At 46.0% G+C, this 16960-nt stretch overlaps 1 protein-coding gene across 6 annotated transcripts in view; it reads right to left on the bottom strand.

The window, feature by feature from the left end:
• The window catches only part of Prelid2 (PRELI domain containing 2), an 80974-nt gene that overhangs the window by 61540 nt on the left and 2474 nt on the right, over window positions 1–16960 (bottom strand). Inside the window, exon 1 of one of the 6 annotated variants that reach the window (XM_076555107.1) lies at window positions 14932–15026. The exons of 1 other annotated variant lie outside the window; for it this stretch is intronic. Coding sequence is in view for 4 of the 5 variants with exons in the window: in XM_076555103.1 (XP_076411218.1) it covers window positions 12766–12864 (99 nt within the window). In the remaining variant the exon portion in view is untranslated. Of the gene's footprint in view, window positions 1–12765; window positions 13070–14931; window positions 15027–16960 lie in introns of those variants that run through there. 4 more of the 6 variants (XM_076555108.1, XM_076555103.1, XM_076555102.1 and 1 more) reach the window with 4 other exon arrangements.

Consider the following 16960-nt stretch of genomic DNA (forward strand, 5'->3'; position numbering starts at 1 on the left):
TTCTTACAGGTTAAACTACCCTACTTCACACTTCCATTTAATTTTCATTTTACCTAATGAAAAGAGATATTCATTTAAATAATAAGGTCCCTCTTCATCTTGTTTATGATTAGACAGGTAGAAAGATGAGAGATACATAGGTAGGTAGGTAGGTAGGTAGGTAGATAGATAGATAGATAGATAGATAGATAGATAGATAGATAGATAGATTCTTATCTTTGTTTGAGTTTTAGTGCCATGAAGAGACATCATGGCCACGGCAACTCTTATGAAGGAAAACATTTCATTGGAGCTGGCTTACAGTTCAGAAGTTTAGTCCATTATTGTCATGGTGGGAAGCATGGCAGCATACAGGCAGACATGGTGCTGGAAAAGGAGCTGAGAGTTCTACAACTTGATCCACAGGCAGCAGGATAAGACAGTGCCTGGCTTGAGCTTCTGAGGCCTCAAAGCCCACCCCCAGTAACATACCTACTCCAACAAAGCCACACCTCCTAATAGTGCCATTTCCTATGAGCCTATGGGAGCCATTTTCTTTCAACTACGATAGATAGATAGATAGATAGATAGATAGATAGATAGATAGATAGATAGATAGATAGATAGATAGATAGATAGATAGACAGATAGACAGATAGACAGATAGACAGATAGACAGATAGACAGATAGACAGATAGACAGATAGACAGATAGACAGATAGACAGATAGACAGATAGACAGATAGATAGATAGATAGATAGATAGATAGATAGATAGATAGATAGATAGATAGATAGACATATAGATAGACAGACAGACAGATAGATAGACAGATAGCCAAATACTGTTCCAGACACTGAGGATATGGTTGTGAAATGAAAACCATATAGAAGAAACAAACAAGAGCAGTAACTAAATATGTCAGATCTGCTTAAGAGAAAATAGGACAGCGTGGAAGACACAGTGGAAAACACTTAAGGGTCACTCATTTTACAATCCTTGCAAACAGCTGTAGGAAAATGGAACTTTTAATAGCGGAACATGAGACCATGAACTGTTCACTCTAATAAATATCATTCGCAAAATCGAAGTTGTTTTCCTTCATGAGTTAACAGACATAAACCTCAAGTTTCCATAAAGAATGGCAAAGGAAATTAGAGGTCTGGGTGAGACAGCTGAATGCCACGACATGGATGGTGTGAATTGTAACGCTTTTCAGCAATTAAAAGTGCATTGAATCAAGGTTCTCTCTACCTGGCATTACTTGAAATAATAGAATGCCATCTTGTGGTAACCTACATATCCAAGTTTTAATTCTTACACACGAAATATATGAAAAGCCTGATTCTAAGGGATTAAGGGAGGAGAGGCCGCTCAGAGCTCATACTAGCAGCCCTTCCCACCAGCCTCATGATTTCTGAACATCTATTCAAACACCACATGACTATGGAAGTGATCCAGCCAGATCCAAATATACACTGTGCCCACTCTGAGCATGTTATATAGTGGCTGCTCCACACGATCTCATTTAGTTCTCTTCCAAACAGGGAAACATACTAACAAGTATTATGATATGAACTCTTCTTGTTAAAAGTCTCATGTGTAAATCCTGCACACGAACAGAGATAAGCCTGCCCATCCCCTCTCCATACCAGACACTCCTGGAAGTAACATGGTCTGTTGACCCAGTTTCTGCCAAAAAGCCCTTGTCTTTTTTGAGCCTGGTTCAATGGATGTGTATACACATCAGGTGCACTGTATTTTATCAGACTCTGGAGATTTCTCAAGGTACATTTGGCTTTATTTTTTATCTTCTTTATGATTTTACTTCCTTCATAGAAAAAGCAGGCAAATTCCTTTCCTTTCCCAAGATGTAAGTCTACTGCAACACTAACAAAGGTAAAATACATACTTCTAAGATTGTCACCCATCCCTTTTCATTTTCCTTTTTACATATTACAAGAGGCCAGGCCGGGTGGTGGTGGTGGTGGTGGCAGCGGCAGCGGCGGCGGCGGCGGCGGCGGCGGCGGCGGCGGCGGCGGCGGCGGCGGCGGCGGCGCACGCCTTTAATCCCAGCACTCGGGAGGCAGAGCCAGGAGGATCTCTGTGAGTTCGAGGCCAGCCTGATCTACAGAGCAAGATCCAGGACAGGCACCAAAGTTAACCAGAGAAACCCTATCTTGAAGAAAAAAAAAGAGGCCAGAAACCATTTGAATGGAGGTATATTGAATGGGTAGATAAAGCTACTCCTAGAATCCATAGGTTATTAAATGAAAATCCCATTTCCAGGGATGAGCTACCTCCCTACAATATCCCTCGGGAGCCTCCAAAATAACACAGGTGGTTGCCACTGCTGTTGGCTGCCCACTAGCACTAGATGGTTAGACCCTATTGATGAAGACAGCACATGCTCTGGGCTAAGGACACTGGAAACTAAGCTGGAGGTGAGCTGGATGCTCCCTCCCTGGTGACTGGCCCTCACAGTGTCAGCAGTGCTGAGACAGCTGTGGGGAACCTGTCCGCAGCTGTCTTGCTCAGCTCTGGACCCTGCAAAGCTGTCCTGCTGAATTGCAACAGCAGCAAGTCCATTATGGGGTAACCAAACCCCGCCCCTTTTGTTGTTGTTGCTCTTGTTGGTGGTGGTTTTTTGAGACAGGTTTTCACTGCGTAGTTTTGGTGCCTGTCCTGGATCTCACCCTGTAGATCAGGCTGGCCTGGAACTCACAGAAATTCCCGGCTCTGCCTCCCGAGTGCTGGGATTAAAGGCGTGCGCGACCACTGCCCCAGCAACCAACTATTTTTTAACTGGATTGGAGGCCTGCTTCACGGGAGAGAACTAGTGCTTAGTACTGTAAGCCTAGTCAAAGTCCTGTGGCTGGAGAGGTCATGTGTCCAGTAGAAAAGCTACTGCTGCTGTTTGCTAAATGGATATGCTGTGTTCATTGAATTGGCTTCTAAATAACTATGTTTATCATTCCCACAGACGAATATTGTTGTCCCCTCTGGGTGCAGACCCTTCTTTTTGCAGTAAGTAGTGGTTACTGAGGAGATATAACTGCTGGTCAAAGTGCTAGGAGGAAGTGACGGTTGAATGCTCAGCCCTAAAAAGGACATCTATATCACCGCCTTCAAGGCTCAGGGAACACTGTGAAAGAGGAGATTTAAAGAAAGTAGGAGCAGGAGAGGGGCTGGAATGTTGTAGAACAAGGTCTCCAAAGTAGAGCACAGCCGTTGCACTCTTAAATTCATAGCAGCTGCACAAGATTGGGTCGATAGCCATCGTCCCATGAAGAGGGGACACTTACAATGGCTCAGCCTTCCCTCTCCGAAGGTCTATAGACAGTTAATGGTTGTTGTTGTGGGGGAGGGGGAGGTGTTCTCTTCAGTGGGGTAGCTATGGGTGAGAGATCCATACTCGTGTAGATAGGCCCTGTCCATGCTCCTGTAAGCACCCAAGTGAAACTCAGTAGCCACCCACCCGTCTCTCTGTCTCTCTCTTTCTCTTTCATACAACACACACACAAGCACACACACACATATGCACACACATTATGAAAGGGGGAACTAGTTGGGAAGAGGAAGGGTATCAGCGGGTGTGGGAGGGAAACAACAGAGGGTAATGAGTCTCAATACGATAAAAATACATTACATATGCCCAAAAACATCATAATGCAACCCATGATTACATATAACGCATACATGCTAATAAAAAGTTGTTTAAAAGGGAGGCCCAAAAAGCCACATGATGCCAAGTTTGGAGAAAGTACATTAAAGCAAATTCATAATTATGAAAGTGAGAGGCCAAGAAATTGAGTCCATCTATTATAGGAATAATATTTAGTGCACTTGTGGGTGGAGCTTTATGGGGCTATAGCCTCTACTTTTGTTTGCTAAGGGAAAGTTCATCATTCAGAAAGTAATCTCTTAAGAGCAGGAAGTTATTAAAGTATCAGCTCTATGAAAAGTTCAGAAGTCAATACCTGCCTTTTGAAACACAGTCCTCCTCACCATAGTCAGTATCTTCATAGGAATCACCGTGGACCTGCTTTTGAATAGGGTTATCAGAGAAAGCATGAAGACTAAGGACCTGTAAAATGCCTGGCCCACTGGCACACACCATGGTCTGCTTGACCCCCTATAAGGGGATCTGGTACCCACTGCCTCCAAATATGTTCAAAGGGCCTTGCTGTGTATTCAGCTACACCGAGACATCACCGTACACTGCCCAACCTTTTCATGGTCTCCATAAAGTAGCTCAATCCGGAAGAAAAGCGAAGTTGCTTGTTACCAAGATCAAACGTGTCATCAGTTAATCAACACTGCCTTCATCTGCCTGGTATGGAAACTCAAGCCTGTGAATTGCTGTACTAGGGAGGCTGAGGGAGGAGTACCAAGGGCCCAAGGCCAGTCTGGGCTACAGAGGAAGACGTAATTTTAACAAATGCACTTTGCCCCACATTATATGTCTGTATATACCCCTGAGAAAGCTTGGTACAATAATCAATATGTTCCTCTCTGCTCCCCCTGACAGGAAGCACTTTCAGGACAAGGTCATGTTTTATTTATTGTCAAAGGGTGCACAGACTTACCATGAATAGCAATTAATAGGCACATAATGAATATGTAACTATTAGCACTTTGATAGATTTAAAAAAAAAATCTTCTTTCATACACTAAGCCACAGCCTCCCCTGGATGAGTTACTAAGCATGCTTTAAAATTTAAATTGCACTTAAAAAATAATTTATCATGCAGATGTGCACCATTATTCATGCTCACCTTCTCCCTTATTGTTCTAAGTTAGTAAAGATTTCTGCAGACTGCTTCCACCCCCCAGCCTTTCAGGTTCACATTCCTGAACAAACATAAAGATCCCCAGAATTTAGCAAGTGCTTTGGAAGCACTTACCAAGCCCCAGCATTAAGCTAGGTGCTTACATGGAAGTGCATGCATTAATTAATAGTCCCCCTAGCAACCTTAGAAGATGGCTATTAACCTTATTTTGTAGACGGGGAAACTGAGGCACGGAAACATGAAATGACCTGTTCACACCCCCACCACCGTCGGCACTACAACCTGACTTGAGAGCCATGCTCCTCCTCCCCCGCCCCCACCTTCTCCTTCATGCCACACATCAGCTTGCAGGAGAGCCTAGGAATGGAAAAGTGCCACCCAGCACAGGGCATAAAGGTCATCTTCAGGCTCTGCTTGACACTGAGGCCTAACATCTGGGGGAATGCAGATCCTCCTAAATACTTCTGGAGCTCCATGGGGAAAGATGTGCCGCCCACGTGAGTGTCAGATTGGCAAGGGAGTGAAGATGGGATCAGAAGGAAACATTATTAATTACCCAATCAGTTTTCTACTCTAAATGGAAATAGCCATTCATAAATCCCCTTTATGAGCTTAAGGGTAAACACTGATCCATTCCAGGCAACGCGCCGCTGGAATAAATAAAGCTTTAGGTCACAGATGGAAGTGAAATTTATTTTACTCTATTTTCTTACAGTATCCCAGGAATGTTTCTGGACCCTGTGTTGACTTTCATCTGTAGGGGTTTTGGTTTGTTTCCTTTTGTGAAATGGACAGTGGGTGTTTCACTGTGTTGCCCAGGCTGAACTCGGCCTTCTGAGCTCAAGCAACCCTCCTGCCTCAACTTCCCAAGTACTGACTTTAGTGGAAAATTGTATACTATGAACCACTGGAGGGTGAGCTTTCTTCATGGATCAGAGTGTGTTGAATGTTTCCTGTGTTCTAGAACCTCTCTGGGGGCTTGGGATACAACACAAACAGCTGGTACAAATCTCCGTGGAGTTTGCCCACATTCTCAAGGAGCAAAGTCAACCTGAACAAGTCTGCAGTGAGAAACCTCAGGGTCTCTGGCCTCATTTGCACAGACATGAAAATCCACTCATCACCCCAGCTCATTTGCATCTTTAGGAATGACTTTAAGCCAGGCGATGGTGGCACACATCTTTAGTCCCAGCACTTGGGAGGCAGAGCCAGGCGGATCTCTGTGAGTTCAAGGCCAGCTTGGTCTACAGAGCGAGATCTAGGACGGACACCAAAACTACACAGAGAAATCCTGTCTTGAAAAGCAAAAAAATTTAAAAAAAAAAAAAAAAAGAATGTCTTTAAATTCCAGGTGGGTGACATGTAAGAAAACCCCTTAGCTCCCAGCACATGAAAGACAGGTCAATCAAAAAAGCCTCCACGAAGAAGTATCTTCTATGCCACCACATTTGTCTACACAACCTTCTAGTCAAACACTACATGATGAGTGCTGGAAAGGTAAGAATCGGACAGCTAGGAGGTGGTGATGCATGCCTTTAAGGTGGATCTCTGAGTTCAAGGCCAACCTGGTCTACAGAGAGAGTTCCAGGACAGCCAGGGCTACACAGAGAAAGCCTGTCTCGGAAGGAAAAAAAAGAGTTGTATACAGAAGGGAACCTGGGAACCCAATGACACCGTGAATGAAGTCATCACAGAAAGCACAGTATAGCATCTGAAGGAGCCGTGCTGGGTCTCCTAGTACTCTTCCAAGAAGAGGCTGAGGACACTACTCCATAAGCCTTGTGTCCTTTGTTTTCTAGGTACCACTCATCTTTGAAAGCACGCGGCTAATGTTTTGCCCGCAGCAGCCAGCAGACAGGTGTAAGGAGATCAGATAATCTTCGCGTTTTAAAAATAGTAGTGAATTAGAACTTGGAAGGTGAGTCTGGACGTACCAAAAGCCACAGATCAGTAGATTCTATTTAAAACACAATGTCCTCAGTTCTAAAGCAGCTTCGCCCACCATTGTGCAAACTCAGATTAAATGTCCCCAGAGCTTCTCACGTGACTGTCCCTTCTGCCTACAGCTTTGCTTTGCTTTAAAAAAAAAAAAAAAATCATCAATTATTTTTTTTCTTCAAAAACATCAGCAACATAAAGACTAAAAAAAAAGTAAAAGCCTATTTTGAGTTATAAAAATATAACTCTCTCCACCCAAGGCTTTATAAAAAAACCCATGCCTGTCAAACTGCTACATTTTTGGTCCTCACAACCAGCCTAGAAGGTGGTGGCATCACCATGAGAAGAGGAGGCTGTGCATACACTGAGCATGCTGCTTATTGCATTGGGGCTCCCAATCAGATGAGTCAGTGGAGCATACCCACCCTGAGGAAGTAATTCTTTCAGAAAATATATATATATATTTTTTTTTTTTTTTTTTTTTTTTTTTGGTTTTTCGAGACAGGGTTTCTCTGTGTAGCTTTGCGCCTTTTCCTGGAGCTCACTTGGTAGCCCAGGCTGGCCTCGAACTCACGGAGATCCGCCTGGCTCTGCCTCCCGAGTGCTGGGATTAAAGGCGTGTGCCACCACCGCCCGGCTAGAAAATATATATTTTTATAATTCTTTGAGACCTTCACACAGTGTACTTTGATCATATTCACCCGACTCCTCCCCTTAACTTCTCCTCCCAGACCTACCCCCATCTTCCTACCCACCCCAAGTTCATGTCCTTTTACCATTATTATTATAATATCCCATCGACTCTAAGTTATACCGTCCATATAGTTCTAGGTGCGGGGCCATCTACTGAAGTATGGTAGACTGACCAGGAGCTATACCCTTGAGGAAACTAACTCTTCCTCCCTGAGAAGCCATAAACCGTCCCTAGATAATCCGTTAGGGGGGCTCACGAACCCCTTTCCACTCCATACTAGAATGCTGAGTGTCTAACAGCTCTTTGGCCTCATTCAGGGGAGCGTTTTTCTGAAGTAGGGGGTGGCTAACACAGAAACTCACAGCTAGTCAAACTGCAGAGCATAAGGGACTGTGGGGTGCACATCAACACACACACACACACACACACACACATACACACACACATACACACAAACACACACACATACACACATACACACACACATACACACACACATACACACATACACACACATACATACACACACATACACACACACACACACACACACACATACACACAAACACACACATACACACACACATACACACATACACACACATACACACACACATACATACACACACATACACACACACATACACACACACACACATACACACACACACACACACACACACACACACACACACACACACATCAAGGCTCACAGAGACCATTCAAAGAGGGGATAGACTGTAAGACCCAGAGGTTGGGAGGACCAGAAATGTCTTCTGGACATAACAGGAAGTTCCACCCATAGTTCACAGTAGCTAGGGCTGCCTACACGAATCCCTTTGTGTTGATATTTCGGTTTAATTTATTTGGTTTGGGGTTTTCTGGGACAGGGTCTAGCTTAGGTAGCCCAGTGGCCACAAGTGTGTGATGACCATCCTGCCTCAGACTCACCATGGCTTCAGTTACAAGCATAAATCACCACACCTGGGTCCTTCCATAGTTCTTAAACATGCCAAACACTTAGCTGACTTATAAGAACTGCATCAGATGCTGACCGGGTGTACTTATATAAGTGACCTCAGCCACACCACATGACACACTAAATCCAACCACATGAGCTCAGTCAACCCACAGAATCACCAGAATGAAAAGCCTGTCGCTAGGCAAGGCCACTAAGTTCTGGAGTGATTTGTTGCAGAGAAATGGCTAACAATGGCTGTGTCCCATCATCACACATCTAAGCTAAGCTTCATGTTAGATACAGGGGGTCCACCCAGAAGAGCGGACCCTGAGAGGTAAATGAGCCAAAGGGCACCACACCCAGCAGAGCGGAGTCTTCAGCCACTGCCCTCACCACATCGTCTCCTGAGTGGCCACTGTGTCAGGGCTGGAAGGACAGGCTGCTGATGAGACATGGGCCTCGGATTCTGATGGGCTGAGATCCTGGCTCTCCTACCTGCTAGCTGGGGGAGCTTGAACAGTTACCTAGGCTTTTCTGAGCCTCAGGTTTCCCTACGATGTGAATGAGTCAGTCATGATGACTTCTTAGGCTGCTTGGAGGAGTAGAGATGACACTATTATTCAGAGCAAATACCCACAGGTATACACACACACACACACACACACACACACACACACAGACAGACATATATACATACATAGACACATACATACATACACACATGTGTGTGCATAGATATACACACAGAGTAAAAGAGAGAGAGAAAGAGACAGAGGGAGGGAGGGGGAGAGGGAGGCAGGAGGGAAGGAGAGAGAGAGGGAGGGAGGGAGGAATCACTTGCCAAGAAAACTCCTATCCACGTTTCAACCTTTCTGTTTGTTTGTTTTTTGTTTTTCGAGACAGGGTTTCTCTGTGTAGCTTTGCGCCTTTCCTGGAACTCACTTGGTAATCCAGGCTGGCCTTGAACTCACAGAGATATGCCTGCCTCTGCCTCCCGCTGAGTGCTGGGATTAAAGGTGTGTGCCACCACCACCGAGCTCAGCAAACCTTTTACAGATGCCACGTTTCCGAGAAAGTCTACCTAAAGGACTCCATGTGGGACTGCTGCCGGCCTCCCCACCACTGTGTATGCTCCTGGTGTGAAACATGCATCACCCACTGAAATTACACTAACCTCGTCATCATTAAATGTTGGTCTCACTCTCTAAAACCCATCACCTTTACCTAAAACCAGCATGTGGGTGCACACTACAAAGAAGAGTGTGTGTAGTGTGGTGTGTATGGTTTTGTGGGGGTAGATCTGCTCCACGAGAGTTCAAAGGGGAGGAGGACACGCCCAGAAGTCATCTCTGACGTTCTAGACGGTCAGTAAAGCCTAGACCAAGTACCCCTCCATTCTGAGAAGGCAGAGGTCTCCCTTTCATGATGACAATCCCTCCCCAAGGGGCAGTTACAGTCTGCATCTTGACTGCTCCCCACAGGCTGTGTGTTAATGGTTAGGTCCCAGGGCAGCCCTATTGGATGGTGGTGGACTCTGGAAGAAGTAGAGAATTGTGGGAAGAAGCTCTAAGGCAGTGAGTACCTGCCCTTGAGTTGGATTATGGGACTCCAGCCCATCCACCCTTTTGCACTTCGCTCCCTGGCTCAGACCCAAGCAGATTTGCTCCACCATGGGCTGGAGATGTTGCCCCTCCACAGGCCCAGAATGGCCAGGCAACTGGGGTGGTAATTTCTTGTCAATTTAACACAAAGTAGCATCGCCTGGAAAGATGGAGCTTCAGTTCAGGAATTTCATCTTTCAGACTGGCCTGTGGGCATATCTGAGGGAGGGACAATTCCTTGACTAATGATGGATGTGGGAGGGCCCCACCCACTCTAAATGGTGCCATCCCTGGGCAGGCTGAGCAAGGCGTGGAGAATAAGCCAGTGATGCCCCTTCATGCCCTGTGCTTCAGTTCCTGCCTCCGGGTCCCTGAACTGAGATTCTACTTTGGCTTTCCTCAGTGATGGACTGTGACCGGGGAGCGGTAAGATGAAATGAATCCTTCCTTCCCCCAAGTTGTTTTTTAGTCAGTGTTTTATCATAGCAACAGAGGAGCAAACTAAGACAGAAACTGGTACAGAACAGTGGAATTTTGCTGTGATGCACCTGACCATGTTGTTTTGCGGGGAGAATTGTGGAAGGATTTTGGAGCTTAGGGCTGGAAAAGGTGGAGTGTTAAGAGTTCCATGAGCTCTTACAGGAGACCGGAAGAAAGGTAGCTGAGCGAGCCAGGGAAATTAAGCCGGTAAGCAGCCTTCCCCCATGGTCTCTGCTTCAGTTTCTGCCTTGTGCTCCTGCCTGGACTTCATGCAATGATGAAATGCAGCCTGTAAGCTGAAATAAACCCTTTCCTCCCCAAGCTGCCTCTAGCCAATGTTTTATTACAACAGAAATCCAACAGGTCATTAGGGACCGGAGCCATCCTCACAGTGAACCGGTACAGACATTTTCTCCTTGCAAGTTCATTATCCCCAGTATTTCATCACGGAGGAAAAGCGACCAACACAAAAAGCACTAGGTAGCCACACTCCAAACTGCCAGTCTGAACAAAGCATGGGGAGTCAACTGTTTCTTCTATGTGCCTAGAAGCCTGGCCTAAGACAAAATGTACACCAGATTCACTCACTCATTCATTTCAGACTTTTGCTGAGGCCCTGGCAGGTACAAGGCACTTTCTAGCTTCCAAAGTTCAATGAGCTATTCCTCAAAAAAAAGAAAGGAGGGAAAGGGGAGGGAGACAAAGAAAAAGAAAGGTCTCCATAGCAACACTGTACTGAGTACCTTACTCAACCCTCACTAACTTGGGTCCCCAGCTGTGTCTCCCTCAGTAATGGAAGCTCTAACCATTTTCCCAGCACTCCCTGGGTCTAACTAACTTCAGCCTATACAGATCCCATGCTACATGCCCGAGGGCAGCTGCAATCATGCCAAGTCTTGGTCAACACTGTGAAAGCTGAAGGGACTTTGAAGATGTATGAGTACAACTTCTCTCTCTCTCTCTCTCTCTCTCTCTCTCTCTCTCTCTCTCTCTCTCTCTCTCTCTCTCTCTCTCTCTCTGAGACAGGGTTTCCCTGTATAGCTTTACGCCTTTCCTGGAACTCACTTGGTAGTCCAGGCTGGCCTCGAACTCACAGAGATCCGAACTCACAGAGATCCGCCTGCCTCTGCCTCCTGAGTGCTGGGATTAAAGGCGTGCACCAGCACCCGGCAACTCCTCATCTCGGAGAGACACTAGATCTTGGAAAGAAGATCTCTGACCAGGGTCACCAAGAGACCTAACTGAACTGGAAACAGATTAGTCCAGGGTCCCACCACACAGGCCTAGGTGACAACCAGTTCTCAAGGATGTTTTCACTTTACTGTTAGCCTGAGGCACAGTCCTAGGAGGAGCCCTCATCATGAAGGCCATAGAATCCAAAACTGCAGTATTATAAGCAGCAGTACTTCAAAGACTTATAACCATCAATCCTTTGATAAACACTCTTTTTTTTTTGGGGGGGGGGGGGTCGAGACAGGGTTTCTCTGTGTAGCTTTGCGCCTTTCCTGGATCTCGCTATGTAGCCCAGGCTGGTCTCGAACTCAGAGATATCCGCCTGTCTCTGCCTCCCGAGTGCTAGGATTAAAGGCGTGTGCCATCACCGCCGGGTTGATAAACACTCTAAGAATTAATTATCTGGGCCAGGCGGTGGTGGTGCACGCCTTTAATCCCAGCACTCGGAAGGCAGAGGCAGGAAGATCTCTGTGAGTTCAAGGACAACCTGGTCTACAGAGTGAGTTCCAGGACAGCCAAAGCTACACAGAGAAACCCTGTCTAGAAAAACAAAACAAACAAACAAACAAAAAAGAATTAATTATCTCTCTCGAATCCACACAACACTAGAAGTGTGCACTGTTTTTCTCACACTACAGATTAGCAAACTAAAGTCCAGAGAGAGTGAGCTTGCAGGGAGTCCCACAGCTATTTAGTAAAAGAGAAAGTCTTGAAACTGTAGAGTAACGCTGAGATACCAAGATCACAGCTTAAAGGACATGCATAAGGAATGGGTGATGACTGGAAGGCCGGACTAGACCGTCCACCCAGGGAGGCCACCCAGAACCCACCCTCTCTGCCTGAGGCGGGCAGGATGTGGACGTGATGCCCAGCACGGCACCCTCCGCTCCTGAGAGCAGCCTTCGAGGAACTCCGCCTCCACCCTCCCCTGTGCATCCCGAAAGAAGCAAGCGCCCTGGAGAGGGACCTGGAGAGTGGGTTTGGATCCCTCTGCTTTGGGGTCCTGTCACCGCGCGGCAAGGCGTAGGGGGCGGACAGGGGGACGGGGGACGGGCGCAGTTCAGGCTCTCGGCAGCGGACGCACCGCCCAGGTCGGAGGGACGGGTACCTTTCGGAGGAAGCAGGCGACCACCTGCTCGAAGGGGTACTGGAACACCTGGTGAACGTCCACGGTGACCCCCATGTCGCGCACCCTCCTCCAGGCGCCTCGCCGAGCTCTGGCCACACCCCGTAGCCAAAGGGGCGTGCACTTTCTCTCCCCTTTTCAAACTTCTCAAACTTTATTGTCCCCCTCGGAGACAAGGCTACAGGTCACACCCACGTTCCCTTTCCCTTGTGCCTTATAAAGATATCGCCGGAGACGCCCCAGACCCCAGCGGCCGGGAATCAAGCTCAGTCCACGTCCCCACCCTGGCCACGCCTGCCCTGCCTCTGAGCCACCCGGTTAAACCCTACAACCCTGCTCTTTGCAGCCAGAATTTTAAGCCATCATTGCCGGAGGTCACAGTTTTATCCTTTGTTGACAGAACCAAAAAGAAACACGGTGTAATAAATAGAAGAGCCTCCGCCCTGAAACCGTGGGTGTGTGTGGTGTGACAGCCCTGCTCAGATAAGTCCAGTGACACAAAGGCCAGCCGCTGCACACTTCGCTAATCTGGACGGCTGCCTGAGGGGTGGGGCTGGGCCTCTGCCGAGGAGGAAACTGCCCTTCTCCCAGAACCATCTAGGAAATAGAGTTGACCTCTGTATCCAGCTCTAGGAAGTTCCTTGGCTAAGGTTAAGTAAGCACCAGCCAGCAAAAGCACCAGCCAGCAAGAAAAGGGATACAGAAGAAATGTTTTCTTTCCTCCAAAGAGCAGTTGTTACTAGAAGCAAATGTTACATTTATTCACTAAGTTATTCACCTGTTTCTGCACACGGGTTGTGTAGAAGTGTCGACTGCAGACTCAGCGAATTCAAACCGTCCCTGCTGCTGGGTAAAATGAATGAGGAGTAGGCTGACACCCATTCAATAATGTAGGCAAATAAAGTCCCAGGGCCTAAGACATGTTGGTGCTAGGTTGAACAGGAACATTCCCTGAGGTGTTGACGTCCACATTTGCCTGGTCTATTCGGGGTCACTCTGGGAGACAAACCCTGTTATCTGAACCCAAAACCATCCACCTCAAGGGGCCTTGGTTTTTCTTCCATCCCCCCATTTCTTACTTTTTTTTTATTTTTATTTTGTGTGTGTGTGTGTTGTTGTTGTTGTTGATGATGTTTTCTCCCCACCCCAGATTTTTTTTTAAGAGAGAAGGGTCTCACATAACCTTGCTGTGTTAGTAGATTAAAATGAATCCCTGGTCCTCCTGCCTCCACCTCCACAGGCTATGCTTACAGATATACACCGGCATACTCAACTTTTTATGTGGTTCTGGGGATCTGGCTCAGGGCAAGTACTCTTCCAACTATGTTATATGCCTTAAGCCCCTCCAAGGGGCCTTTGAATGGTGTCAGGCCAATGCTCTATCAATAAACAAAATATCTCCAATCTATGCGCTCTCTCGCCTCCCTTCATCCCAGACCACCATCTCCTCCTTTCCCTACCATGTTCCTAGGCCATAACCTGGATGTCCTCTTCATAAATAAAGGAGGAGATGGTGGTCTGAGATGAAGGGAGGCAAGACAACTGTGTAGCTTGATCTTCTTAAGGGGCCCCCTGGCAGTCGAGTCAGGATCCATCCCTGGTGCAGGAGCTGGCTTTTTGGGAGCCCACTACCTATGGTGATACACCTTGCCCAGCCTTAATGCAGGGGGAGGGGCTTGGACTTTCCTCAACTGAATGTTCCAGGCTCTGCTGACTCCCCATGAGAGGCCTTACCTTGTGGGAAGAGGGAAGGGGGGGGGAGAGTTGGGGGGAAGGCTGAGAGACAGGAGGAGGGAAAGAGAGAGAGATCTGTGGTTGGTGTGTAAAATGAAAATAAAAGTGATGCCTCTTGAACATTTACTACCCTTTAGAATATAATTTCTTAGCCAGGCATTGGTGGTGTATACATTTAATCCTAGCACACAAGAGGCAGAGCCAGGTAGATCTCTGAGTTCAAGACCAGCCTGATCTACTGAGTGAGTTTCAGGAAAGTCAGAGTTACAAAGAGAAACCCTGTCTCAAAAACAAACATATATATATATATATAATTTCTTAATTATAACTGCAAAATAATTGATATTTAGTAATAGCAGCCAGCCCCAACGCATCACTAAAGTCTCCTTCCTTCTTTCCTACTTGAGGGCATCCCTCTAGCAAGGGTCCTTTCCTGTATCATCAGCATCCACACCTACAAGATCATTACAAGCAGCACACAAAAACACTATGATTTCTTCCACCCTAAAACAAAACAAGAAAGCACCGTTCACTCCCTGGATCCCTCCAGACAGCTCCACTCCAATTTTACTCCTTGGGAGAGAGAAGCCTGTAATGTCCTGAACCATTCTCATAGCATTGCCCTCCACCATTCCACTCAAACTACAATTGTCAAATTCCCAGTGACAAAACTGCTAAGTTCCATCATTAATTCTCTGTGGTCTATGTCTTAATTCAAAACAATTCCTTTGTACTCCAGTTGAATATCTTGCAAAACAAGGATGTGGTCATTATTTTTCTTTTAATTTTTAGTTGTATATGTTTATTATGAATAGTATTGTATTACCTAAGGTCATTTTTATACAAGTATGTATCATACACTGAGCAGACTCTCCATATCCCCTGCACTCCCCCCCCCCCCTTTTATTCTCCTAGCTGCTTCTTTTCTGCTTCCTTTTTTGTTTGTTTCGTTGTTTGCTTGCTTGCTTGTTTTCAAGACAGGGCTTCTCTGTGTAGCCCTGGCTGTCCTAGAACTCATTTCACAGACCAGACAGGCCTCAAACTCAGAGATCTGCCTGCCTCTACCTCCAGAATGCTGGGATTAAAGACGTGTGCCGCCACCACCCAGCTATTTATAGTTTCTTTGTTGCTGATGATTTTTTTGACAGTTTCATGCAAGTATATATTTTGGTCGTTTCACCACCCATGACTGTCTTTTCCCTCCCACTCCCACAGAATTCCTCCCTTTTCTCACTTTCAACTGTTCTGTTTTGTAGAAAGAGAGTGTGTGTGTATGTGTGTGTGTGTGAGAGAGAGGGGGGAGGGAGGGAGGGAGAGAGAGAGAGACAGAGACTAAATCTAATTAGGGTTACTGGCATGGCCTTGGGTAGGTATTATTAACTGGAGCATGGACAACCCACCAGCAGCCACACGGTTCAAGAAATTGACTACCATGACCCCCAGAAACCATTAATTGCCAATATCTCCTCATGGAGGAGGAGGGACTCACCTCTATCCTTCCTCTATCCATGACTGAATGTCAACAAGCCCAGTCTTGAGTAGGTCTTGCGCAGATAGCTAAAGCTTATTTTAATTTGTGAGTGCATTAGCCATGCAGTGTCCAGAAAACCATTTCACTGAACTCTTCACTAGTTTTCTGGTTCCTATATTCTTTCTTCCATCTCTTCCTGAACTTTGGAGGGGGTGATAATCTAGACATATATATATAAATGTCTGGAGTAAGTCTGAGCACTCAAGATTTACTTATTCTCAACACTCTGACCAGTTATGAGTCTCTGAGCTGTCAACCACTGCAAACAAAAGCTTCTCTGACCAAAGGTGAAAGCAGCATTAATCTATGGTTATAAACAAATATTTAGGAGACAGTGTGACACCAGGTTCCTTTAGAAAAAAGACAGCAGAAATCTCCTCACTAAGGTCTATGACTTCCCCAGCGTTGCTTTTGACCAGGTTTACAGTAGCAGGAATGAATTCCCTCCTGTAAAGCAGGCCTCTATTATAATCAGAAAGCCGTTGGTTATCCCCAGAATAGTCATGCCATTATTGCACCAGTGGGTATATCTTGCATGACAGATGTGTCTTGTCACTCTATGGGGTGGACAGATGGGTAAGATCATTGACTTTTCTCCACCAACAGCCTACGTAACACCCCCCAACACTACGAAAGCTAGCCAGCAGAGAAGAATCTTAGGTCAATCTTGATTTCTCTATATTCCACAATCACTATACTTTCATGTCATGTATGCATATGTTAGTTTATATGTCTGTATAAAATCTAGGAACCACATAATAAAATATGTGTATCTTTCTAAGATTGGCTCATTCACTTCTCACGGTTATTTCCTGTTGCATCCATTTTCCTACAAATAACTTTACTACATTCTTCATTATGGCTGGACAGAATTCCATCATCTACATA

Source organism: Peromyscus maniculatus, chromosome 19, assembly GCF_049852395.1.
Source record: "Peromyscus maniculatus bairdii isolate BWxNUB_F1_BW_parent chromosome 19, HU_Pman_BW_mat_3.1, whole genome shotgun sequence".
NCBI classification, from domain to species: domain Eukaryota; kingdom Metazoa; phylum Chordata; class Mammalia; order Rodentia; family Cricetidae; genus Peromyscus; species Peromyscus maniculatus.